At 33.5% G+C, this 24,341-nt stretch overlaps 5 protein-coding genes across 8 annotated transcripts; 4 read left to right on the top strand and 1 right to left on the bottom strand.

Annotated features, from left to right (window-relative positions):
• Positions 1 to 2,783: 2,783 nt before the first annotated feature.
• LOC107434689 (probable serine/threonine-protein kinase PBL25) lies at positions 2,784 to 6,375 on the top strand. 3 transcript variants are annotated; one of them, XM_048468020.2, is made up of 6 exons: positions 2,784 to 3,189; positions 3,912 to 4,117; positions 4,251 to 4,443; positions 4,588 to 4,979; positions 5,070 to 5,867; positions 5,960 to 6,375. In XM_048468020.2, the coding sequence occupies exons 1-5, from the start codon at positions 3,096 to 3,098 to the stop codon at positions 5,838 to 5,840; spliced, it is 1,656 nt and encodes a 551-aa protein (XP_048323977.2). In that variant the 5' UTR covers positions 2,784 to 3,095; the 3' UTR covers positions 5,841 to 5,867; positions 5,960 to 6,375. The 3 variants fall into 3 exon arrangements, with proteins under 3 accessions (XP_048323977.2, XP_048323979.2, XP_048323978.2); XM_048468022.2 differs by having other exon boundaries at positions 3,921 to 4,117; positions 5,960 to 6,374; XM_048468021.2 differs by having other exon boundaries at positions 6,054 to 6,373.
• A 471-nt stretch (positions 6,376 to 6,846) lies between these two features.
• LOC112489289 (inactive protein kinase SELMODRAFT_444075) lies at positions 6,847 to 11,282 on the top strand. Its single transcript, XM_025067599.3, has 10 exons — positions 6,847 to 7,483; positions 7,613 to 7,770; positions 7,860 to 7,954; positions 8,038 to 8,543; positions 8,634 to 9,233; positions 9,385 to 9,548; positions 9,829 to 9,905; positions 10,037 to 10,184; positions 10,374 to 10,523; positions 10,642 to 11,282. The coding sequence occupies exons 1-10, from the start codon at positions 7,276 to 7,278 to the stop codon at positions 10,963 to 10,965; spliced, it is 2,430 nt and encodes an 809-aa protein (XP_024923367.3). The 5' UTR covers positions 6,847 to 7,275; the 3' UTR covers positions 10,966 to 11,282.
• A 1,422-nt stretch (positions 11,283 to 12,704) lies between these two features.
• Positions 12,705 to 15,761, bottom strand: LOC107434703 (violaxanthin de-epoxidase, chloroplastic). Of its 2 annotated transcripts, XM_025067597.3 has the most exons (7): positions 15,514 to 15,761; positions 15,307 to 15,364; positions 14,645 to 14,964; positions 14,368 to 14,540; positions 14,171 to 14,267; positions 13,664 to 14,055; positions 12,705 to 13,522 (listed from the first exon to the last, which is right to left on the bottom strand). In XM_025067597.3, the coding sequence occupies exons 3-7, from the start codon at positions 14,930 to 14,932 to the stop codon at positions 13,009 to 13,011; spliced, it is 1,464 nt and encodes a 487-aa protein (XP_024923365.3). In that variant the 5' UTR covers positions 14,933 to 14,964; positions 15,307 to 15,364; positions 15,514 to 15,761; the 3' UTR covers positions 12,705 to 13,008. The 2 variants fall into 2 exon arrangements, with proteins under 2 accessions (XP_024923365.3, XP_015901670.3); XM_016046184.4 differs by lacking the exon at positions 15,307 to 15,364 and having other exon boundaries at positions 15,514 to 15,759.
• A 1,014-nt stretch (positions 15,762 to 16,775) lies between these two features.
• Positions 16,776 to 19,898, top strand: LOC112489287 (probable receptor-like protein kinase At2g42960). Its single transcript, XM_048468754.2, has 7 exons — positions 16,776 to 16,860; positions 16,973 to 17,560; positions 18,120 to 18,563; positions 18,692 to 18,807; positions 18,918 to 19,178; positions 19,308 to 19,508; positions 19,659 to 19,898. Exons 1-7 carry the CDS (start codon positions 16,776 to 16,778, stop codon positions 19,728 to 19,730), a joined length of 1,767 nt encoding a protein of 588 aa, XP_048324711.2. The 3' UTR covers positions 19,731 to 19,898.
• A 2,350-nt stretch (positions 19,899 to 22,248) lies between these two features.
• Positions 22,249 to 24,013, top strand: LOC107434690 (bidirectional sugar transporter SWEET9). The gene is made up of 6 exons (XM_048468573.2): positions 22,249 to 22,427; positions 22,563 to 22,599; positions 22,729 to 22,939; positions 23,053 to 23,214; positions 23,372 to 23,491; positions 23,603 to 24,013. The coding sequence occupies exons 1-6, from the start codon at positions 22,376 to 22,378 to the stop codon at positions 23,816 to 23,818; spliced, it is 798 nt and encodes a 265-aa protein (XP_048324530.1). The 5' UTR covers positions 22,249 to 22,375; the 3' UTR covers positions 23,819 to 24,013.
• The last annotated feature ends 328 nt before the right edge of the window (positions 24,014 to 24,341 follow it).

Genomic DNA, 24,341 nt, shown 5'->3' with positions numbered 1-24,341 from the left:
GTTAATGGGTTGTTTTACTTTTTTCTTTTTCTTTTTCTTTTTTTCCATTGTACTTTTGCACCGCACATGATTGTCTTTTCACTAGGGATGTTAACGGACGAGAGGGACTGATTTTTAAAATTCTATACCCGTCTTCGCGGACAATTTTATATTTTATCTCCGTGATTTTCTCTGTTTTTTTAGATGCGGGACGAGATCGGAGATTTTGCAAGACGGTTTTTTCTGTTTTGTTTTTTAATTGATATTTTTTAAAAAAATTTATATAAAAAAATTATTTTATAATTAAAATATAAAAAAAATGACTACAATGCAATAAAAATATAATAAAATACATCAAAGAATAAATTTACAATTATAATAAAATACATATTTAGAAAAATAAATAAAAAAAAGAAAAAAATAATTTTACATAAATAAAATTCTATAAAAAAAATAAATATATATATATATATATCGAGATGGATTCGGAGCGGGGTTATTATTTCCCATCTCCGGCCCGTTCCCGACTCGATTTTTAGGCATTTGCCCCGAATCTGTCCCGCATTCCCAAATTTTCGAAGAAAAACCGCCCCATTAGGAACGGTGCACCGCGGTTTTGAAGATAAACGAGGCAAATTGACATCCCTACTTTTCACTGCGTATAATAATTAAACATGTATATATATTACTTTAAATTTTTTACTCACTCCCACAACTTCTTATTCTTATATGGATCATTTATTAGTATTATTATTAAATTCAAAATTTTCAAGTACAACTAGTCCTTTTTTATGAAAAAGAAAGTACAAATTGATAATTTTACTGAAGAGACGGTCGCATGGAAGATTTTCTCCTATTAAGGATAAATTGATCAAGGACTTGTATAGCTTGCAAGAAGCTTAACGATAAAATAGAATATTCAATCAGGGCAAGAATATAAAATGAATATTGGTACAATTTTTAAAATATATAGCTGCTAATAAACCTTTGTTTGGATCTTTGTAAAAAAAAATAATAAAAATAAAAAAAAGTGAAAAAATAAGAATTATAAATACAAAACATAGGATAGAAATGTCGCTGTTTCCTCGCACATTCCGAAACCGCCAATACCATAAAAGTAGCCTGGCTAGCTTCAAGATTTGAAGATTTAAAAAGGGCACCGTCACACTGGTTGATATCGTATTTTAAGTTCCAACTTTTCAACGAGACAATAGAGGGTTTTTATTTTTTTTTTTAATTTTTTATTTTTTTTTGTTTAAGAAAAAGTTCTATGAGATAATAGTTTAAGTTTAGATTCCATTTGGTATAGCCGATGAAAATAGAATTTTAGTCTATAGAATTTTGTGTTATAGATTTTTTTGAAAATTTTTTTTATTAAAAAGCTATTAAATGTTTGGTTGTAAATAAAAAACTGCATTAAATATTCTTAAAATCTTATTAAATTTCCATATAAGATAAAAAAAAAATATTCTTTTAAAAAAATTTAAAATTTAACATTTTCTAACACAAATTAAAAAAATTTATTTTTTATTAATAAAAATTTATTAATTTTTATCAAATATTTTTATTCTTTGATAAAAAAGCATAGAACTTTTAAACTAAAAAACAAAAACTAAACATAACCTGATTATAAATCTTGAAATTGATGGCTTATTTAAAAGAAGAAGATAAAATATACAAACCAATATCCATCCACCATTCACCGGGTGAATTTAACACACCCCCCCCCCCCCCCCCCCCCCACAACCAAAAAAAAAAAAAAAAAAAACAACTATTCGGTTCCTCTTGCCGACACACAATATATTAATCAATGTTTTCGGCGACATTCAATTGTTATAAACGACAGCTTTGGCCAACCAATACTTCTCTGCCCTCTACAGGTTCTCAGCTTTGTTTGTGGGCATCATTTCGATCTTCTTCTTCTTCTTTTTCTTTATTTTTTTTCTCCTTTTTTTTTTTTTTTTTTGGGTGGAAAAAGGAACATGATTCAAGCAATGAAAACTCTGGCTATTCTCACGTGTATATTTTGGCTTAAAAGGGAAGCAAATGAATTAGCACATTGAATTTCTTTTAAATTATTTATTTAAAAAATAGCACATAAAATAGGTAAAAAATAAAATTATCTACATTTCATTAATATTGAACTGGTCATTTTGGTTATAACTTGATCTCTCTTAGCGTCTTAATTTTTAATTTATATACCTTCCATTGAAAAGGACGTACCAAAATAACATGTATCCCGCTTTAAATTGAAATTTTCAGTTTTCAATGTATATATAAATATAAAAAGAATAGTTATATATAAATCAAATGCCCATTTTTAAGGGCATAAAAAATGGATATGTGTCTTAATATCGGTTATGATATAAAGTGAGTAGTGATGATTAAATTACAAGAACTAAATAACAGATTTTTTCTATTTATACATATTTAATTGTTAATTAAGTAGTAAATTCATCCTTTTGATGATGATATATCGTGGTGTTCGTGATTGTTTTTAAGATATTTTTAATAATTTGGAAATAGGCCGGTGAATGACATGCATGAACATGAGTCAAAATTTACCTTCCTTAAATAACTGCTCAAAAAAATAAAAATTCAAAGGCTGGAAAGGCTCCAAATATAGAAAGGAAAAACTATAGAAATCTTGTCCCCATTTCTTTTTAAAAACCCACATTTAGGTGCAGAAAATGGACACCTTCCAAAATGTCCGCCCAAATCTCCACATTTTTCTCCAACATCTTGTTTAACCTAAAACATGGTTTCCTTCTTTGATACTTTTTTTTTTTATTTTTATTTTTCTGATTTCTAATATCATCTTTACTATCCGGGAGGGTCCTTCAGTTTTCTTGAAGGACCCTCAATCGGTTAGATCTATTTTCAATTCATTGAGTTTTTGAACTACTATTTTACAAAATTTTTGTTTTCTTTTTATTTTTATTATTTTTCATTTGTTTTGTTTTAGACAAACAAGATAAGGGGATCAGAGAATTTAGTATTCATCAAGCTGAGAGGCATATTGTTTTACAAAAAAGAATTCCTTTTCTTTGATATATATATATATATATATATATTTTTTTTTTTTGGGTTTCTCGGCTGCTTAATTATTAGATACAATGAGTTGCTTTCCGTGTTTTCAATCACAGAGAAGTAAGAGATCAAATAGCAAAAATGAGAATGGTTCGCATAGAACAAACAATACTCCACCTGGTAAGTTTTCTTCAAAAGCATTGCCAACATATATATATATATATATATATATATATATAACACATAAATTAATTCGAATCCTTTACAAGGTGATATGTGTGGATATAGGATCCTTTTTTTTAATTATATTTTATGGATTATTAGTTTTCTCTCATCATTTTGTCAATTGAAAAGAGGGTTAACTTTTACCTGGTTACACAAAATCAAACTTAGAGTTATAGAAAAAGGTTCTTGAATCAAACTAACCAAATTTTAGAAAATTAAAAAACAAATGTAATCACCAAATAAGATAATACTTGAATTTTTGACAACCATAAAATGTGTATATGAAGTAATGTGACATTATTTAATCATTTCATACTTCATTCGGTTTATTTATGTTTATGAATCTCATTTTTCATTGATAATTAAGTTTTTGACAAATCAAAATATTAAGGGCATCAATTTCTTTTTTTATTTCTTTCTTTCTTTTTTTTTTTTTTTGTCACTGAATTTTAGATCATAATTAAGTGAGATTAATTTATTATATTGAATTAGATTATATCATGATTTTGAGTGAAATAAATTTAGAGATTATTTTTTTTCTCTACAAAATGCAACTTGGGTATGATTTCAACAATCATAATTATAAAAAAAAATATATATATATATATATATACACGTAAAATGGCATTGTTGATTCTTGTTATGTGACTAAAAAGTAGAAACCTGGTGTGGGTTAGGATATGCAGAAATAAAGAGACAAACATCTATATCCGGTATCAGACACAAGGAGGAAGCCAACCAAGGAGAAAACAAACACATTACTTCACAGGTCTTCACTTTCCGTGAGCTTGCCACTGCAACCAAGAATTTCCGACAGGAATGCCTTTTGGGTGAAGGTGGTTTTGGAAGAGTCTATAAAGGCACACTTCCAGCAAGTGGCCAGGTTATACACTAAACATCTTAAATTTCAAAATCTTTCTTTTAATTAATTGGGTTTAATTTCATTTTTATTTTATTTTTTTCCATTTACTAATAAATAATATTAAAGCTTTGTATTTTTCTCATTTTGCTCAAAGGTGGTGGCTGTGAAGCAACTGGACAGAAATGGAGGACTTCAAGGAAACAAAGAGTTTCTTGTTGAGGTTCTATCTCTAAGTAACCTACAGCATCCAAATCTGGTCAATCTCGTTGGCTACTGTGCTGATGGAGATCAGAGGATTTTGGTCTATGAATATATCTCTGGTGGCTCTTTAGATGAACACCTTCTTGGTACACCCTTCTTTTGCTTCTCTATTTATTTATTTTTTTTTTTTTTTGTGGGAACCATTTTGAAAGTCTGTTATATATATATATATATATATATAATATATTATCTTTATAACTTGGTGTTGTATATTTTCTCTGTTTTTCTAGACATGGACAAGGCAAAGAAGCCATTAGATTGGTATACAAGAATTAAAATAGCTTTTGGAGCTGCTAAAGGGCTAGAGTACTTGCACACGACGGCTAATCCACCGGTTATATACCGCGATTTAAAATCTTCAAATATTTTGTTAGATGAACAATTTAATCCAAAATTGTCTGATATTGGATTGAATAAACCTGGTCCTTGTGGGGATAAAATGCCTATATCATCTAGAGTAATGGGCACATATGGTTACTCTGCTCCAGAGTATGCAAGAGGAGATCCTATTACAGAGAAGTCCGACGTTTACAGTTTTGGAGTTGTTCTTTTGGAACTTATTACTGGAAGAAGAGCCATTGACACTACAAGACCAAATAATGAACAAAATCTTGTTACTTGGGTAAAATTAACACTATGCTATTTTATACTACATAACATTTTCAATTTTTGATTGGTCATTTTTTCATTATCACAAACATGTTTTGATCAGGCACAACCCTTTTTCCGGGATCCAAAGAAGTTCCCAGAAATGGCTGATCCAAATCTGAAAAATCAATTCCCAGAAAAGGATCTCAATCAGGCTGTTGCTATAGCTGCAATGTGTCTGCAAGAAGAATCAGCTGTGCGTCCATTGATAGGCGATGTGGTAGTGACTCTTAGTTTTCTTTCCACAACTCCTCCAGCCAATCCTCCTCCAGCTGCAGCTTCAGCTTCTTTAAAGCAAGGGGGAAATGACAACTCAGACCATGACTCCGGGGCTCGTTATGACGAAGAAAGCGAAGAAGAAGCTGGAGAAACCATTACAGAATCCAAAGATTGGAGGTCTAACTCGAGCCGAAAGAGCAGCACAAGACCAAGTGAAAGAAGTGTGTCTTCAAGCTACAAAGGAAGCTTAAGATCAGAAGGAAGTGTTTCGTCGAGCCAAAGAAGCAGCAAAAGATCAGGAAGTGGTTCGAGCAGCAAGAGCAGCATCAGCAGCAGCAGATCAGGATCATCAAACCATTTGGTTGTTGGCAGTTTAAGCTACAAGAGCAGCAGAAACTCTGGTGCTAACAGCTTCAGAGAAGATGATAATGAATCAGTTAGCAGCAGAGGATCAATGGATGGAAATGTTATTAGCAGCAGGAGTGGATCACAGAAGGAAAAGTATTCGTTTGATCGGATAAGCAGTATTGGATCACAAGGCGGAGGAGACGAAATTCTTTCTTTGCAACATAATAGCAGCAGAGGATCACACAGTGGAAGACTTCATTCTTTATGACCTTTAAAGCTATAACACATCTACATGGTATTTTATTTATTTTTCTTTTATTTGTTTATTTTTTGCTTTTACGTAAAAAAATTCATTATGAAAATTTTGAAATTATGATTAATGTTTAGGATTGCCCTCAATTGTGCTGTACTGCTTGGGATAAGAGGTAGAGAGAAGCTGCATGGACACAAAGATTTATAAGGTTCTCTTTCTTTTTTGCAGAATATTCTCTTTGTGCAAAGAAACACTCGGAAAACGACTCCATCCACCTTGCTTGTACTATAAGTCACTTCAGATAAAGTAAAACTGTCCTTGATGCTCAACCAGAAAGAAAAAGAAAGTGGGTGGTGGAACTAGAGAGGAAAATGGTGGTTTTCATATATATATATATACATATATATATATTTATTTATTTTTTTCTTTTTGAATTTTCTTATAGTATTTTTTTTCCATTTATAATTATTGAATGGAAATATTCACAAATTTTAGGAACAATGAATCCCTCATTTCTCAAATAGGTGAAAAGATGAAATTTCCCATGCGTTTCAAATTTTTCTATTTTATAGCTCAAATAAATATTGATTTCTAAAGTCAACGTATATATCTTTCAATTTTTAATTTTGGAATTTAAAAATAGATAAATAAATAAAACAAAAGGAGATGAGCATATATAGAATAACTGAGCAATAAAATAACAACATACGGGATCAGTACAAAAGAGCTAAATCGAAGCAATTCATAAATATCATATGATTAAATAATAATATGGAACTGATAACAGTGGTCCCCACATCAATAAAGAATGATTATGCTACAAGCTGTGATGGACAAGGATTTTAAATTTGTATATAAATTGGTGGATATATATATATATATATATGAGCGGAAGTCCCAAAGTGTGGGATCCATTTTTTTCATGATAGAGAGAGAATTGGCAACTCCTTCCAAAAAGCTAAAAGACATATACAAGAAGAACATTTCAAATGTTTCACCTTGCCTTGCCCAATGGAGCTTTCTTTTTCTGTAAACTTCCTAACAGTGCTGCCGCGTCACACTCTATGCCACAGGCCTGTTTTTTCTGTTGGTTTATTCTTTATTGCTTAGTACAGATGAAGAATGTTGACTGGTGCTACAGTTCCAGGAATGCTCTGTCCATTTGCCACGTGTCAACTGCTATCGCTGTCCCACATACCTGTTTTTTTCAGCACCTCTGGTGCTAAATGGTTTTTCCTTATTTCTTTTTTTATTTTTTTTTATTTTTTTTATTTATTTTTTTTAAAAACACATACAGGAATCTTTAACAGAGATGCAGTTTCTTTATTACGACAGAGAAAAAGAAAGAAACTCCTGAATGTTTATTGTTTGGAAACTTGGATAGTTTAAATGTAACTTGTAAGAGAGATATAGTGGAAGAAGATCCTGTTTTGTTCCAGAAAAATTAAAAATGGAAAGAGAAGTTATATTAGTTGCAGTTGATGCAAGCAAGGAAATCACAGATTATGCTCTTGCATGGGCGCTGCGTAATGTGACAAGACCTACAGACTCTTTAATCCTACTTGCAGTTTTTCCTTCTCTTAGGCGTTCATTGGCTAGTTCAAACAATGTTGAATATGGAGCACATCATGATTCAAGAAAATCCCAGTTCTTTTCTTGTAAATCTCTTTTTCCCTTTGGAGAAAAATTAATCTTTCTTATAAATATCTTCAACCTTCTTTTTTTATCAATGGGTTTTTTGGAGTTCTTTTTGGGTGATTTTCTACTTTGGTTTTTTTGCATTCTAGACCTGCTAAAGAAGTTGGGTATAGACTGTAGCAAGGAGAAGAGTTCTTTTGATCAAGTGGGTCTCATTAATGGAGTTGATCAGGGCGTTTTCCACAGAATACACATTGTATGCGAGCATATGCTTCAGCAATTATGCTCAGCTAATGATCTTATGCAGGTATTATTATTTATCTTTTCTCCTTGTAGCTTAGTTAGCCTCTCAAAGTGGTCTTCTTTCTATTAATCCTAACATTTTCTTTGCCATAGGTCCACACTGAAGTAGAGGTTATGGCTGATGTGCAGCCGGGCTTGATTGCCTCAAAAGCCAAAGAGCTTGAGGCATCTTGGGTTATACTGGATAGGTACACTTAGAATAACATTATTCCCCCTTACCTTCATATCTAAAATAACCTGTTTAGACATAATGAGTACTTCTAAATTGCAGACGCCTGAAGAGAGAAAGTGATTACTGCCTGAAACAAGTGAATTGCAACATTGTACTCATAGACCATGCCATACCAAGAATCCTCAAATCAGTGAGTCCTGTAACAGGGAAGAACCTTCGTAAGGGTGGCCAACAAAGCGATCAAAGAGCAACTAAAATGGTTTGCGTGCTTCCTAGCAGTACCACTGATTCCAACAGCGCCACCACTCGAAGCAGTCTAGGCATAGAGAGTCCAATTTTTGACACTGATGTTTCGTCCTCATTGTCTATATCAGATAAAGACCAGCTCCACAATACCAGCAAGCCCTTTCTTGATCTAAACTCCCAGTATTTTGACAAGAAAGTGGGAGCTCAAGCAACATCCAGCAAGTCTTTTTTAAACAGCAAATTCCAACAAGGATATCAGACATCAGATTCAAATACCGGCAAATTACCTCACAAATTGTTGGCCAATCCCCTGTATGAGATACCAAACAGCTTTGGTGGTCATTCCATAAATCAATGTGGTGAGACGAGACATACTGTTTGTTATTTCCTTGAGGAAGGAACATTTTTCTTAAATAATTTCATTGAACTGTTTAAAATCTTTGATACAGCAAAGGAAGTTAATAGTAATGTTAGAGAACAGTCATCCTTGATTCCTGGTAGAAGATCAGCAGACTCACCAAGATTGCGGCGAAATGTTGAGGGCTCACATTTATCTAAACAGCCGGTTATTAGAAGAGAGTCCCCCGCTTGTGACAAAAGTAAACGACCTGCATTACCTACTCCACCAACTATTGATCGAATCTCAAGCATAAGGAAAGCTATATCACTCTCCATAAAACAACCACCAATCCCTCCACCTCTTTGCTCTATCTGTAAGCATAATGCTCCTATTTTGGGCAAGACACCTAGGAAGTTCAGTTTCAAAGAGATTGAAAGAGCAACTGATGGATTCTCAAGTAAAAACTTCTTGGCACAGGGCGGTTACGGTCCTGTCTATAAAGGAATCTTGCCTGGTGGGCTGGTTGTTGCGGTGAAGCGACATAACAGGTTGAGTGCACAGGGAGCACCAGAGTTTTGCTCTGAAGTTGAAGTGTTGAGCTGTGCACAGCATAGGAACTTGGTCATGTTGGTGGGTTACTGCATTGAAACAGAATGGCTTCTTATATATGAGTTTGCTTGCAATGGATCATTAGAGACCCGCTTGTTCGGTAAGGTCAAATGAAAACTTGCAAAAATTCGAAGATTTTCCTTTAGTACTAATGGACATTGCTTTAATTCAATCATCAGAACTGTTTCTTATAAAATAGTCGGTTGTTTACATGGCAAATACAATTTCCTGAGTTAAGCAGTTATCTACAGGAACAGAGGCGACTGAGCTGATGTGCTGGCACAACAGGATGAAAGTAGCAATTGGAGCTGCAAGAGGATTGAGATATCTTCATGAAGATTGCAGAGTAGGTTGCATTGTGCATAGAGACTTCAGACCCAACAACATCCTCCTGACCCATGATTTTGAACCAATGGTTAGTCCCTTTTTCTTCCACATCCTTCTATTGTTTTGTTCATCATATGGATGTGTTGAGCTAATGAGACCAATGCCAAGTTTAATTAAAACTGGATCATACAATTCGTTAGTGAGAAAAATACTGTCCAAATATTATATTTCATTTCCTCCAAAACCAACTTACCAATCTTATTATCTTGATGATGGCTTGGGTCAATATTACCTCGCACTAAAGTTTCAGATCTGAAACAGAAATACAACTAATTTTATTCTAACAATAATTTCTGGTTTATGCATAGGTGGGAGATTTTGGTCTTGCAAGATGGCAAGTAGATGGTCAGTCAGCCGAGGACTCTCGTGTTATTGGTGCATTTGGGTACTAAACTCTTCCTGTATTCAAAAAAAAAAAAAAAAAAAGGGAATTTGTTGTATCCTGATTCCTGTTTCTTTCAAACGATAAAAGTCCATAGCAGAACCTAAATATTTCATGTCCAATCGTATTTTTAGGTATTTAGCCCCTGAATACACACAAAGTGGACTCATAACTGAGAAAGCCGATGTATATGCATTTGGAGTGGTTCTGTTGGAGCTCTTAAGTGGCTTTGAAGTAACTGAATTTGCAAGGAATACAGGACAACAATTTGTCTCAGAATGGGCAAGTTCCTTTATACTTACTTTTTGTAAATTCTATATGCACTTCTTTATCATAAGAAAAATAAAATAAAATAAAAAAGAAATTTCTTAAATGAAATTCTCTTCATATGAATATTAATACTAATTAATAAGCTATAATTAACAAAAAAGAGGATGCATATGTGTTGACTCATTTTGATAAATACTCCAGGCCTCTCCACTGCTTGAAAGCAAGAAAGCTAATGAGATTATCGACCCTCGGTTGGAAAACAATTATATAGAAAAGGAAGTAGCTTGCATGATGCATGCAGCAAGTCTCTGCATCTTACCTCACCCTGAACACAGACCAACGATGTCAAAGGTATTTCTTTTACTTCATCAGTTGCAATATTTATCCTTTTCATTTCTGTTCATTTTTTATGCCCCTTTTTTTTTATCTGTCTAGAAGTTTTTCTCAGTTAATTATATGAACTGCTCAGGTTTTGAAAATATTGGAAGGAGATGTTCTTACAGACATGGTTTGTACTTCTAGAGAGCATCCATCCCTTTGTGAAACACAAAATATAAACAATAGACATGCTACTAATCAGAGAAAAATGAAACAGACAATAGATTACAACTCTTTGTCAAATTTACTGCATTCAATGGACGTTATGAAGCTAAGCCCACCTAGAACGGGTATACATAAATCAGTAAACATTGGAGGGAGTTCGAATCAACAGGAACTCGATGTCAGTAAAGAATATCAAGCATACTTGCATGGTTCACTGGCTAAGTTTGTTCAAAACATGAATGGAAATTAAAAACAGGAATCTTCGTGGAGTAAAGTGAACTAGTGCTATATGCTGTATCTTCTGATGGCAAGTAGTTTAATGGATAATAAGACTCAAGTACTAATTGTAGCTATAGTTCATCTTCACCAGGAAATTTTGGTTAGGGATCAAATATGCGAGATCGAACTTCGGCTTGAGATGCATCCTCGATGGAGTTTCTGATAAGTTTTGGAATGTTGATGGTTAAAACTTTGTAAAGAAAATATTAAACTGTTTTTGTACGTTTACTTGTTGCCCAAACATCCTCATTTTTGAAAAAATCCTATCACTGCCAGAAACACCAGATAATTTTACATTTTAAGAAATGTAACAATTTTGTAACATTTTACAGGCTGGATATTAATGCTGAAAACGATTACTAATATTGATGCATATTCTTCCTTGAAAATCTACATTTTTGTAACAAATGACGATCAGAAAATAATATACCTTGGGAAGGTTACCTATTAAATGCTACCTTGCCACAAGGTCTAAACAACTAAGGTAATATAGATAATCTTAAAATCATATTTTCCCCTTGCAAATTAAACCACAACATATAGAGCTAAACTGAAACAAATTAAAGTGTAAGAAACATGAAAAAGTACACAAGGATAAGAAGAACTAAGAGAGCTCATGCTCTATCCTATGCTGATTTCCATAAGTTTCCTTTTGCATGTCCTATATATTGCTAGTTTTAGGGGTGATGAAATACAGCTTCTTCAGAGGCTGCTGCGTCGAGAAGGAGACTAGTGAAACTAAATCAAAATTCCAGTTTGTTTTTTATTTTTTAAATAACGACAACTACTTTATGAACACACACATTCTGGAAGTAAACATATAGTCCATGGAAATAATCCAAAGCGGTTTATTTCCTTGGTGAGCAAACCCTTTGTACATGTCATTGCTATTTGAAGATATAGAAAAGATTTAAAAATAATAATAATAATAAATAAAATAAAAATAAATACAACAACAACAACAGAGGGAGAGGAGGCAAAAGCTACAAGTAGAGCCAGCTTTCCATGGACCCCAAAAGTGACAAAGTCATGACAACGTGTTCCAACAAACAAATCAGATTGGCGGAGAATTTCATGTGGGGGAAGAATATTTCCTCACATGACTTGGTATTCCAAATTGAAGAATATATGAGGATATATATATATATATATATATTTATCATATGTGAGGACAACAGAGTATGACGGATATGTTGTCTCTTTAAGAACGGTTGTAATCGAGCCGAAGAGTAAATGGAGCATAAAGCTGTAGTAACATTGAGACAAAAGTAGAAGCTCTTGCGGCTGATAAAGCAAGGAAATAGTACATGAGATCAACGTAGATAAGAGGCTTTTCATTGTCTTTTGATTGTGAAGCTTTACATCAATTAACAACGTTTTCCCTTCTTGCATTATAAATTAATTAGAAAATGAAAAGAAATAAGTGATATTTGCACAACTTGCTCATTTCTTTACAGTATATATTATATACACCATTAAATCAAACAAGCTTGAATATATAAACTTTCATAATAAGTTATGTAACATTTATAGATTTGAATTTTGATGGGTTCTAAAGAGCAATACCTTTTATAATAGTGTCCCAGTTTAAAGCTTCAAATGGTTCTTCTGCTAGGTAACCTAGGGTTTTATAGATTATTTTTGTCTGCAATTGTATGTAATAAGTAGTACTTGTTCGAAACAAGAAAAGTCAGAATTAAAGAAATAGTCTAGCTCAAGGCAACTCAATGCTTTCCGATATGGGCAAGTTAACTATGAATTGAACAATTGTTATTACAAAGGAGTTACAGACTGATAACAGATCGGTTGCAGGAATTTGATGCTAACCAGTTATCAGAGAATTACTAGAAAAATATGAAAAACAAGAAGCATGATAAAAGAAGATAAAAAGAATGGAATGGTATAATACCATCCTTAGAATTTATGTATGGATGTAAATTATGTTTTTATTCTCCAGTAAATAAAATGTAAAATTTTTTGCAAGTGTAACCAAAGAGTTCATTGTTTTCTTGGCCTACCTCAGCTTCCTGAGTGGCAGTGCTCGTCCAAAAATCTTTTCTATCTCGTTTGCTTCCATTTTCAAGTCATTCAAAATATCCATCTCTTCTTTACTTAACCCTCTTAAGAAATTTTCTTCATCTTGTTTAAGCTCATTGAACCCTTCGGCTAACCTCTGAAATAATGTCATCTCAGTCTTCTCCACCTTCTCTACTTCCTGCTCTACTTCCCCTTCTATCTGTTCAACTTCCTCTATAATTATCTTCTCTCCTTCTTCTAACTTCTTCTCCAGCCTCTCTGCAAGAGGAGGCTCAGGGCCACAAGTATTATCTGTTCTGATGAACGTGCTGAAATCTCGGCCTACACTCTTAGCTGCTCTATGTAGTTCAGGAATAATGCTTTCTGGCAAAACTGAACTTCTTGTATAAACAACTGCACCACCATAGCCATCCCATGCATCATTCCTGCCCCGGTAATACACAAATACATAGTCATCTGGTTTATTATCTATCTGGGATGACAGAATATACCTGCAAAAAATCGCACAACAAAATTCATCAGAAGAGAAACTTCAAGAATGTATCCAAAATAATTGTGCTAGCTTAATTATTTCTCTGTCTCAACCAAAACCACATGAAGAAACTAGGCATATAACAAGATGAGAAAATTACCAGTCATCTTGATAATGAAGATACTCATTGTCATGATTGTACAGTATTCCAGGCTGGGTAGGATCTTGCACAAATCTCTGCATTGTTGATCGAGTGAAAAAGCCACCATCTGGAGTTCGTATTCTCCAAGTTATATTCCCCACAAGTTTGTTGGATTCGGTGTGGAATTCATGCAATTGGCAATCAAAAGTATCAAAGGTCGGATTCAAGCCGCTTGTAATGAACCACTTCCCATTGAAAGTTGAAATATCAAAGTTTTTAACAAGAACAGCAGGATCTGGGACAGGAAATTCGCCCACATCTGATTTCCTTGGTACACACTTCTTTCTGGACACTGCACATTCATTAAATTCATCTACAACACTGTTTTCAAACAGGTCCCCACATTTTATCTGTGAAGGGAAGAAAACAGAAAATATGAGACCAGATATCTCCCTTTGTATGTAGTAGAAAACCAATGGTATTTTCCCAAAAAAAAAAAAAGAAAAAAAAAAATACAGAACTAGCCTGGCATTCAGTTTCATCAGGTCGGTTGTTGCAAGTTTGGAGACAAGCAACATTGGCAGCACATGATGGGTTTCCAATGCATTTTGCAAGTTCTAACCTGACATGTATGAAAGATACAATATCCAAATTAAAAACTATGTTGGACAAAGTGATAAAAGGAATCTATTACTACAATTAAACTAATTTATCTCACTCACCTGCATTCCTTTAGTAAGCAGGCACAAGTTTTTAGAGCATCTACAGCATCGGCCGATGGGATGACCAAAAACGTGCAAGCCAGTAGACCAGCTACTTTCACCAAGTGTAACTGACTCCATTCTTTAAGACCATTGGATACTTGTTCAACCAGACGCTTAATTTCCCGCCATACCTTAAAAGAGGAAACAAAATGAAGAGAAAACTATAAGTATATCCCTTAAGGCAATCATTATTTATTCAACCTTGCATTACCAGATTATTTGTTTCAGAAGCTACCTCAGAGTTACTTGTGCTTGTACCAAACGATGAAGAAATATCCCGTGTCTTGCTAAATGGCAATGTCGAACATTTTGAGCCCAAACCAGGAAAGTTTCTATCAGAACTGATCAAATGGAAATACCTGGACCTTCTGCTAGTGGAGCAAAATTTCATTACTAGTACACGAAAATGAAGTGCCTTTCTCTGGCAAAACCTTTCATCAAAAGTTGCAAGTCTGGACCTCATACATACACTACCAATACCTTCATTATTAGACAAACAGATTGAAGGCGCAGCCAGTGCCATACCTCAGTGCCTAGACTACTTCAAAATGCAACCTGGGTACAGTTTCAATATGTTATCAAGATTCAGCAGTCCTACTTTTTCTAGAAATTTATTATAGGAACCAAAAAAATAAAAAAAAATAAAAAATAATAATAATAATAATAATAATAATATTGCTTGCATTGGTTCTCTAGGTATGTACATATATTAGTGTTACATATGGAAACGAAAACTTCAACTTTCTATTTTTGAAGAATTCTTGTGTAAACCTACTGTTTAAATGCTTCTCATTAAAAATTTCACCTTTGGAAACAACCAAAAAAAATACTAAATGATAAATCAAGAGCATAAAATGAGCACCAATAAATTCATAGAATAGTAACTTAAAAACTCACAAAATCATCAAACTTCACAACTGGGGTGTTGTTCTGTTCTGCCAATTTCAGTGGGTCACTTTAAAATGAGAATTGACATGGGACACAATGCATATAATGGTATGATTTAACATAACCAAACAGAAAATTTATATATTAGAATACATGTATATAAACACAGAAGGAGAGAAACAATCAAAGGAATGTAATAATGAGCTAGAAGCATACCTTGGATTGGATTGGATAGGATGGAAGAATGGAAGAGAAAATGCTTGGCATTGGAAGAAGCTCCTCCGCTTTGAGAAGAAATAGAAGAAGAGCTGAAGATGATGAATATGGCGCCAAAAAAATAGGCGGAGCTTGGGATTTAGGAAGCTGGGCCTGGTGTTTTTCGACTGGCACGGACGGATAAGAACTAGACATCGTGTGGAAATAAGCACTGTGACGTGCCCTCTTTCCCTAGTTTTTTTTTTTTTTTTTTTTTTTGGTTAATTGCAAATTTACACGCCACGTGCCATTTAATATCCCACACGACGATCCCACAGGAGCCAAAGATTTACGTACCATACGACACCGTTTGGCTTCTTACGACCAGCTCTTGCCGCTTCACGCAAAGACATTCCAATCGTAAAAAACTCATTCTGTCTCCGTTCGAAAGGTAGACGAACTGGAAGATTTCTCTGCACCCACCTGATTTTATTGGGCCTACTTATTTTGGGCCACCATAGGACTACGGACTTGAAAAAAGAACTTTCAGATTGGGCTTCGATCCATTCATTCCCTCTCAAAGAAAACAGTCATTTTGCAAAATAAAAAAAAAAAAAAAAAAGGAGCGAGAGATAATGATAAATAAATATATGAATCAGAAACAGAATATTTTTATTATAAAAAATAATCCAAAAGTATGAACGAAAAAATAAAATATGGTTGATAAATTTTGGCCACCGACCTTATTATATATACAATTTTTAATATAGTAAAATCAATATTCAATTTTTTATGCAATGTTTTTGTTGGGTATGTAATTGGATGTATGTGGCACAAAAAATTAACCATATCTTTTTAATAAAATAATATAAATACACAGTTTGTATCTATAAATTAAGGAAAGAAAAATAATCAAAGAGGATTGGAACAGCTTTGATTTATAGAGGAACCAATGAGTGTTGGAGGTAGTTCCAAAGGGGAATTCGGCAAAGAAAGAACATAATTTTTAGAGCATGAAAATTTGAAAAGACCATCGTGGATTTCTAAGTAGGTAGGGTAATATCAAGCTGTAACAAGCAAAGTTTGCTTTTATCTATTTAAAGCTCCGATTCTCACTAGGAATTTTCTCCTTTATAATTATTTCGCTTTCCATTCTTCTCTAACTCTAAGAGAACTTTCCACTCACACTCCTCATCACTTTCCATATTAATCACATGGAGTAGCCCTCCTCCTTATCATCATATTCATCATTTATAAATCCACCCATCTCCATAGCTTTGGATATGAAACGAATCTATAACTATTCCCTCATCACCATCTCCATCTGCCTCTCTGCTTCTTTTGTTGCTCCACTAGACGATCCCCAAGGTTTCTAAACAAATATCCTTCGTATATATATATATATATATATTAATGAATTGAATTGTTGATTATGTAACTTAGTTACTGATTCATGCATGGATGTGAAATAATATTGCAGGAAAATGTGAATTGGATTTCACATCGTACCCGTACCAACCAAGTGGGGAGTGTATTCTGAAGAAAAATGAGAAAATAAAGGCATGGAATAGCATACCAACAACTCGGTGCTGTCGGAACGTCCTCATCACCTTGACGCAAGCACTGGCACACAGAGCAAATGAAACACAGGGAAGCATCTTCGTCGAACAAGATGTTTGGACAGACTGCAGTATTGCTCCATTTCGACGACAGAACAGCAGCACTACTTTGTCTATAAATTCATGTGGGTTTGACCAGCTTTATTATAACAGCAAGACTAAATGTTCCAACTTAACTCTCACAAACATTCAGCTACAGCAGGCTTACAATGATGCTGTGTCCTTTTGCTCTCGTATGAACAATGAATTTCAGCTCTGTTCCAATTGCTCCTCTGCAGTTTTGACATTGAAAAACGCCCTTTTGGAATTTTCTCGAGTAAAGAACAATAATAAGATAGAGACGCAAGTTTGTGCAATAGCTGCTGTCATTTCTGTTGCTGCACACCGTTTTGACAATGTCTCTTTCATCCAGGATTTCTATGGGTGCTTGGCCGGGTTAGACGAGTTCGGTAAGAACTATAATTTATATTCATATGTTTATGTATATATACGGTTTTGCCACAAATTTTGTATATCCCACTTCAAAATATGTGAACCTAAAAATTTACTTGTTTATTTTTTAAGTATATAAAAAATTTTACACCTACTTTTTTTTAAGAACAGGCACACCTATAAATAACAGTCTTTTTTAATAGCAAAATCATATATATATATATATAGACAATAAATCTTTTATACAAAATTCTATCATACTATTACCAATAATTGATCACATATTACTGTCCTCTGACTAGTAATGGATGATCTTGGCAAACTTTAAGACTACTAAGTATTAAGATTGAAATTTAATTTTGTTTGGGATACTAATTCTTTATTTATTTGTTTTGTTGACCAAAATAACTTTGATGGATTATTCACAGGACCAGACTTCTTGAAACTCAAATGTGAGTAAAATTATCAATTATTTAATTTTCATTTGGACAAGTTATTTGGGTTTTCTGATAATATAATGTAGATTGAAAATTGAAATCATCAATTAATAATTACTCATCTTCAAATTGATCTCAGATTCGTTAGCAGAAGCACTGTTTGCAATCGTAATGGCGGTTATTATTTTAGGACTGATTATTGTGGTGATTAAACGTGTAAGCAAGGAGAGGCCTCGTAAGAGAAAGCAGGTTAAATCGAAGGAGACTGCGATATGGTCGGGGCTCTACAGGTTCTCCAAGGCAGAGATTGAGAAGGCCATCAATTTTGGGAATGAGAAGAAGTGTTTGGGACGGGGCAGTGCAGGGCAGGTTTACAGAGGTGTATTACCAAGTGGTCAATTTGTGGCTGTCAAACACATTTACAAGAACAGTAAATCTGATTCTTTCACTCGGGAAGTGGAAGGTCTTTCGAGGATTCGACATCCAAACCTGGTTTGCCTCTTTGGTTGCTGCATTGAAGGAGATGAGCATTATCTTGTTTACGAGTACTGTTCACAGGGGAACCTGGCTCAACATCTCCTAAGTACATAAACCAATTTAATTCATTGTCTGTCATATTCCTTTTTCGCTCAACAACATTTCTTAAATTAGAATGGTTTTGGGAGTACTGTGTGTCTATTTTCACCTTGAATCTTATATTTATGTTACCAGGAAAAGACACTGCTTTAACATGGGCTAGAAGAGTGAGAATTCTAAGAGACTGCGCGCTTGCTCTGAGGTTTCTCCACCATTATATCGATGGCTGTATTGTCCACAGGGATATTAAGGTAAATAAAATAGGATTATATACGTATATATTTAATACCCTTTTGAGGAGAGATTTCAATTATGCTTTCTCTTTTAATTGATAATGTTTTGTGTTTGATTGTATCTGTAGCTTACCAACATCCTTTTGACTGATAACTTGGAACCCAAGTTATCGGATTTTGGGTTGGCAAAGATGCTGGGAATGGAGGAAAGCAAAGTATTCACAGATGTTAGAGGAACTATAGGTTATATGGATCCGGAATATATGAGCAACGCCAAGTTGACTTGTGCCAGTGATATTTACAGCTTTGGCATCGTTGCTCTGCAACTTTTATCTGGACAAAAGGCTATTGAGTTGGATCTTGATGCTAGAGACCAACTTACCAGGAAGGTAATAGAGGCACTCTATTACTTCTAGTTCTACTCTTGCATTTTTAATTTATTTTATATAGAATTGAGTGAAACAGAAAGAGGTAAAAGCTAGCAACCAAATTAAAAGTCCAAACTGGGGATTTTGCAGGCAAAAGATGTGAGCATGGGAAAACGTCCACTAAGTGATTTTGAAGATCCACGACTCCATGGAGAAGTCAACCGAGCTGACTTCGAATCCATCCTGCAAATTGCTGTCCTCTGCGTTGCCAAATCAAGCAAAGGTCGACCAACCATTGATGTAGTCTTCGATGAGATGGAAAAAGCTTGGAAGAACACCCTTGTTGACATGGTTTGCTTACTAATCACTTTTCATATAAAGACACTAAATATACAGATCAATTATTATTGAATCATACATTATAATATAAACCCAGTTTGGAATGTGCTACAGAACTTATATATAAATACTTTGCTAATTATTGTTTTTGTTTGAGCGCAGCGGGATAAACAAGATAAGACAACTTCATCAGCAACATCATTGTCTGGATCCATGGAAATCCTGCCAGTTTGACAGACGGCATTCATTATGAGAAGAGTAAAATAGTGAACAAGGTTTTGGTTTGATGACTTGTGCAGTTTATTCGTAACAGAGTGAGACACCGGTATCCAATTAGGAAATAAGGGTATTTTATTACCAAATGCATCTTTACTTGTGGGGAAAATTAAAACTATAAAAAAAAAAAACCTTATGAATCATGATGTAAATATTTCCCATCTGGACATAGCTAGGTAACTACAATCCCCAGACCTTGCCTTTTCCAATTTAGCTTGAGCGGTAAGATCGTTCTTAGCCTTTTTGTGATTACCTTCTCCCTTAGAGTCCAATTGTAAAAATCCGATCTTTCTTGGTCCATTATATATATATATATATAGTAATTCGAAATTCATAGTATCTCCAAGATGATTAAATTCAATTACACGGAATGAGGATTGTGATGTGAAGTACCACAATTGGCAAGTGGCCTTTACAAGGCATGAAAAATTTCTGTGTTTGCTTGATTTAATAAGGCTGGTCTTTGAGGTGGACTGGGCCTTTCCAATGCCCGAGGCCCAATTCTAGAATTTTTTATTTTTTTATTTTTAAGAAAAAATTGTATTATTGTAAATTAGGTTAGAAATATCTGATTTATTTTCTTTGGGAATGTCCCGATCCAAACTTCAAAGTGACTATCTATATAAAATATATATTCAAATAATTCAATTTGTCCTTATAATTGATGACGAATGGGAGAAAAAAAAAAAAAAATGTTGTTCCCTCTAATTTGTAGTTAAAGACAGTACATAACATTTTGGATAGAACTAACATCTTCACACATGACCAATTGAATGATTAAAAGATAAAAAGCGAATCAATGAAATATTGTATTAAATAGGGGAGATTAAGAAAGTAGCACCTTTTAAGAGTAGAAATGTATTATAAGTAAAATATTAAAATTTAAAGCATTACAAGCACTACTCTTTCCCGCATATTGGGTAATCACCAAACATGATAGAAAATCCTAATGTTAGGGAAGATTAATGCATAATTCCAATAGTCTCCTAAAGCATCTGAAATAGTAAATACAAGGCAAAATATTGATCTATTGCCTTGTAATAGTACTAACAAAAGGAGCCGGGACTAGATACAGTGAATTTGGTCGTTCATTCAACGCTTATAGTATATCAAAACAATACTCTGTTTTGGTTTTGTGTGAGCTGAATCCAAATTTATCTTTTGGTTATAAATTAAAGCCAATCTCTTGCATCAAATTTTGGAACTCTTAGGCGGATGTGGTGCTTAAAGTTACACGTAATTTTCATTAGTGTAATAATTTTATCAAAGATTTAGACCCAACAATGCTATGTACTTCACTAGATGAAGCACACTCTGAATGGAAAAATTATATCTTTCAAGGATTTTAGCGAAGATTTTTATGTGTATGTATATATGTATGAATATATATATATATATATATTGTAGAAAATAGATTATGGTGGTTTGAAGAGCACATCACATGCATGTTGATGTGTTTTGTGACGGCACTTCTATTTGGGTTTTTGAAGTGTTCCATCACCACAACTTTCGTCATTTGTGTATGAAATGAAAACAGGGTAGACCACCACTTTTCATCTCATTTTGATCGATTTCTATCCACAGCTTATTGCACAAAAACTCTCCCTGCATTCTTGGCAACTAATTCACCCTATTTATATGTCCATCTAAAAAATTTAAAAAAAAAAGAAAAAAAGAAATTAACTCTATCTTTCTTGAAGAAATTTAAAACGCAATATGAATATATTGTAAATTTATGCAAGTAATTAATTAGTCGGAAACTTGCTCTATCTAGCTAAATAAATAAGATAAACATGAACATCAATAAAGAGTCAAATAAAACAAACTGATATATCTTTATGATGGCTAGTTTATGAGATATCCTCCACAAGAATGAAAAAATAAATAAGAGCTGTCAAAAGAAAATTAAGGAAGAAAAATATTAATATAGAATATACATATATATATATATATATATGTTGATTTAAAAGATGATATGGCTAGCATTAAATGCTAAGATTAATTAAACTTAATTCATGTTAAAAATTTTATTAATCAATGTCATCAAGTTCTACATATGTCCTAGCACGTATGCCCTAGCACTTAAATATAAGTTGTGGTTGCAAATTGTTTGCTTGTATGGTACACAAAACGGAGACCATAATAAAATTTAATTGTTACACGAAAATAATATCACCTGGAGATTTTAATTCATAATTTATGTTATATATGGACTAGTAATAAAAGAGTAAAGGAAGGAGATAAGTCAAACTAAATTTGTGACCAAGAGACTTTTTATTTGTTGGGGGTGGCAAAATAAAGTTTTTCATGGTTTCAGGCAGACTTTGGCCACCTCTAGCTAACAAGTAATAATAATAGCCAAGCCAAAAGCATGCAAACAATGTAAGCTTGCGTAAGAGAAAAGTGAATTAATGCCTAACTCTTTTGGTGGATATTATGCTTATATAAACCAAAGTATTGTGAGACTTCAGCTTCCAAGGAGTTCGTATTGTGCTATGTGCATGCATTAAGCGCTCTGCGAATACCTTCGCCCAGAAAAACCCCTTCATATATATTGCTATTTTGGGCCCTCCCTATATACCTCTATATCTCACATATTCATAATGGCCTTCTTCCTGACACCGCAGCAACTGGCTTTCATCTTTGGTCTCTTAGGTATTATATACGTACATATATATGTATATATATGTACACATACATAATCATCCAAATATTGATTATAAATTATAATTTATATAACATATTATATTTATGGTACTAATATAAGCTTTGCTTGTGTTACTGTTTTAGGTAACATCATATCTTTTATGGTGTTCTTGTCCCCAATGTAAGAAATTTTAATTCCAAATATTGCTGTTTATATAAGTTGTTATTTATAATTTATAGCTACATTATAAATATATATATATATATATATACATACGATAATTAAGTGTGTGTGGATATGTTTGTGCAGCCCAACATTTTATACAATAATAAAGAAGAAAACATCAGAAGGGTTCCAATCAATTCCTTATGTAATATCACTTCTGAGTGCAATGTTGTTGTTGTATTATGGTGTCCTCAAGACTAATGCTTTGCTCATTGTCACCATCAATTCCATTGGCTGTGCTATTGAAGTTACTTACCTCGTCATCTACTTGATATATGCACCAAAGAAGGACAAGGTCAAAATCTCTCTCTCTCTCTCTCTCTCTCTCTCTTTTATGGTCCGTCAGGGGATAGAACTTCCTTAACTAACAAGAAATTTGAAAACGTCAATTTTTTTTTTCCCCGGCAGATGTTTACTTTGAGGTTGATACTGCTCTTCAATATGGTAGCCTACGGCTTGATGATGGTTGTCACTATCTTCCTTTTCAAAGGTTCTGGCCGCGTTAATGCCGTTGGATGGATTTGTGCTGCTTTTAACCTTGCTGTCTTTGCTGCTCCTTTAAGTATCATGGTAAGTAATGATCAATGCTTATACTTGTCATGCTTACATATGTATATATATATATATGCTTATGTATATATGTATGCATGTATGTATTTATGTATAGTCATCCTTACTAATGCCTTGTTCATGTAAATTATATACATATATGGACGTTACATTGCAGAGGCGAGTCATTAAAACTAAAAGTGTGGAATACATGCCGTTTTCACTTTCCTTTTTCCTTACCTTGTGTGCCATCGCGTGGTTTTTCTATGGAATTTTTGTGGAGGATTTCTTCATCGCGGTAAGTCGTAGTAATTTTCTGTCGATTAATAAATAAATCTTCCTTAAAGTTTGATAAATACATGTAGATTTTCATTTCCTGATGTATAAATTTTCTGTTGCACATGTGCAGTTCCCAAATGTATTAGGATTTCTATTTGGAGCTGCTCAAATGATATTGTACCTCGTTTACAAAGATTCCAACAAGAACGATCTCAAGCTTAAAACAAAGACAATGGAAATGAATCCAAGCTCACCAACTGCTGACAAACCAAAGGCGCTCTCTTTTGATCATGGTCGACGAAAAAGCATGGAGATGAAGGTGTACGTTGAGCAAGACACTATATAACTCAAAACGAGGACAAAGTGAGATCCACCCGGTTAATCTATACATATAAGCTTTTGAGAGAAGAATATAAATGATGAAATTGAGAAGGAGAGGCTAGCTAGCCACCTCAAAGATAGAAAAACACCAAACATGCTTTAGCTTATATATGTTATCCTTGTATTTGATATAATAAAGTAATAAAAGCCTTTTACATGAGCTGGCCATGATATTATTAATTTTCTTCATAGGAAAAGTTGTACCTTTTGGGGTCTGCAAAAAGCAGCATTAATTATGGTTTGAAAAGGAGAAGTCTCTTTCTTATACGTCATATATATGATCCAATATATCCCATGTGTACAGGGCAAGAATTATTTTATTATTATTATTATTTTTTCGGTTATGTAATCCAATATACCCATTAATATATCATCAGTAGTGGCGGATAGTTGTGGGTTAGGTCCAATCCATGTTTGTTATCAAGCATATTGGATTTTATCAGAAAACTCTTCACTCCGTATTCAAAATAATGTAATCAAATTCAGTC

Source organism: Ziziphus jujuba, chromosome 10, assembly GCF_031755915.1.
Source record: "Ziziphus jujuba cultivar Dongzao chromosome 10, ASM3175591v1".
Lineage (NCBI taxonomy): Eukaryota > Viridiplantae > Streptophyta > Magnoliopsida > Rosales > Rhamnaceae > Ziziphus > Ziziphus jujuba.
Note: the sequence above shows the minus strand (reverse complement) of the source record. Positions and strands in the feature narration are given on the sequence as shown.

Bases quoted from the DNA above. Each gene is read 5' to 3' on its own strand.
- LOC107434689 (XM_048468020.2), top strand. From the start codon at position 3,096: ATGAGTTGCTTTCCGTGTTTTCAATCACAGAGAAGTAAGAGATCAAAT. The intron at 4,118-4,250 runs GTTATACACTAA...TTTTGCTCAAAG, and splicing joins CACTTCCAGCAAGTGGCCAG to GTGGTGGCTGTGAAGCAACT. The intron at 4,980-5,069 runs GTAAAATTAACA...TGTTTTGATCAG, and splicing joins AACAAAATCTTGTTACTTGG to GCACAACCCTTTTTCCGGGA.
- LOC112489289 (XM_025067599.3), top strand. From the start codon at position 7,276: ATGGAAAGAGAAGTTATATTAGTTGCAGTTGATGCAAGCAAGGAAATC. The intron at 8,544-8,633 runs GTGAGACGAGAC...TCTTTGATACAG, and splicing joins TCATTCCATAAATCAATGTG to CAAAGGAAGTTAATAGTAAT. The intron at 10,524-10,641 runs GTATTTCTTTTA...TGAACTGCTCAG, and splicing joins ACAGACCAACGATGTCAAAG to GTTTTGAAAATATTGGAAGG.
- LOC107434703 (XM_025067597.3), bottom strand. From the start codon at position 14,932: ATGGCACTGGCTGCGCCTTCAATCTGTTTGTCTAATAATGAAGGTATT. The intron at 14,268-14,367 runs GTGAGTGAGATA...CATACATGTCAG, and splicing joins TGCTTACTAAAGGAATGCAG to GTTAGAACTTGCAAAATGCA. The intron at 14,056-14,170 runs GCTAGTTCTGTA...TTCCCTTCACAG, and splicing joins CTGATGAAACTGAATGCCAG to ATAAAATGTGGGGACCTGTT.
- LOC112489287 (XM_048468754.2), top strand. From the start codon at position 16,776: ATGAAACGAATCTATAACTATTCCCTCATCACCATCTCCATCTGCCTC. The intron at 17,561-18,119 runs GTAAGAACTATA...AATTGATCTCAG, and splicing joins GGCCGGGTTAGACGAGTTCG to ATTCGTTAGCAGAAGCACTG. The intron at 18,808-18,917 runs GTAAATAAAATA...TTGTATCTGTAG, and splicing joins TTGTCCACAGGGATATTAAG to CTTACCAACATCCTTTTGAC.
- LOC107434690 (XM_048468573.2), top strand. From the start codon at position 22,376: ATGGCCTTCTTCCTGACACCGCAGCAACTGGCTTTCATCTTTGGTCTC. The intron at 22,428-22,562 runs GTATTATATACG...TTACTGTTTTAG, and splicing joins TTTCATCTTTGGTCTCTTAG to GTAACATCATATCTTTTATG. The intron at 23,215-23,371 runs GTAAGTAATGAT...GTTACATTGCAG, and splicing joins CTGCTCCTTTAAGTATCATG to AGGCGAGTCATTAAAACTAA.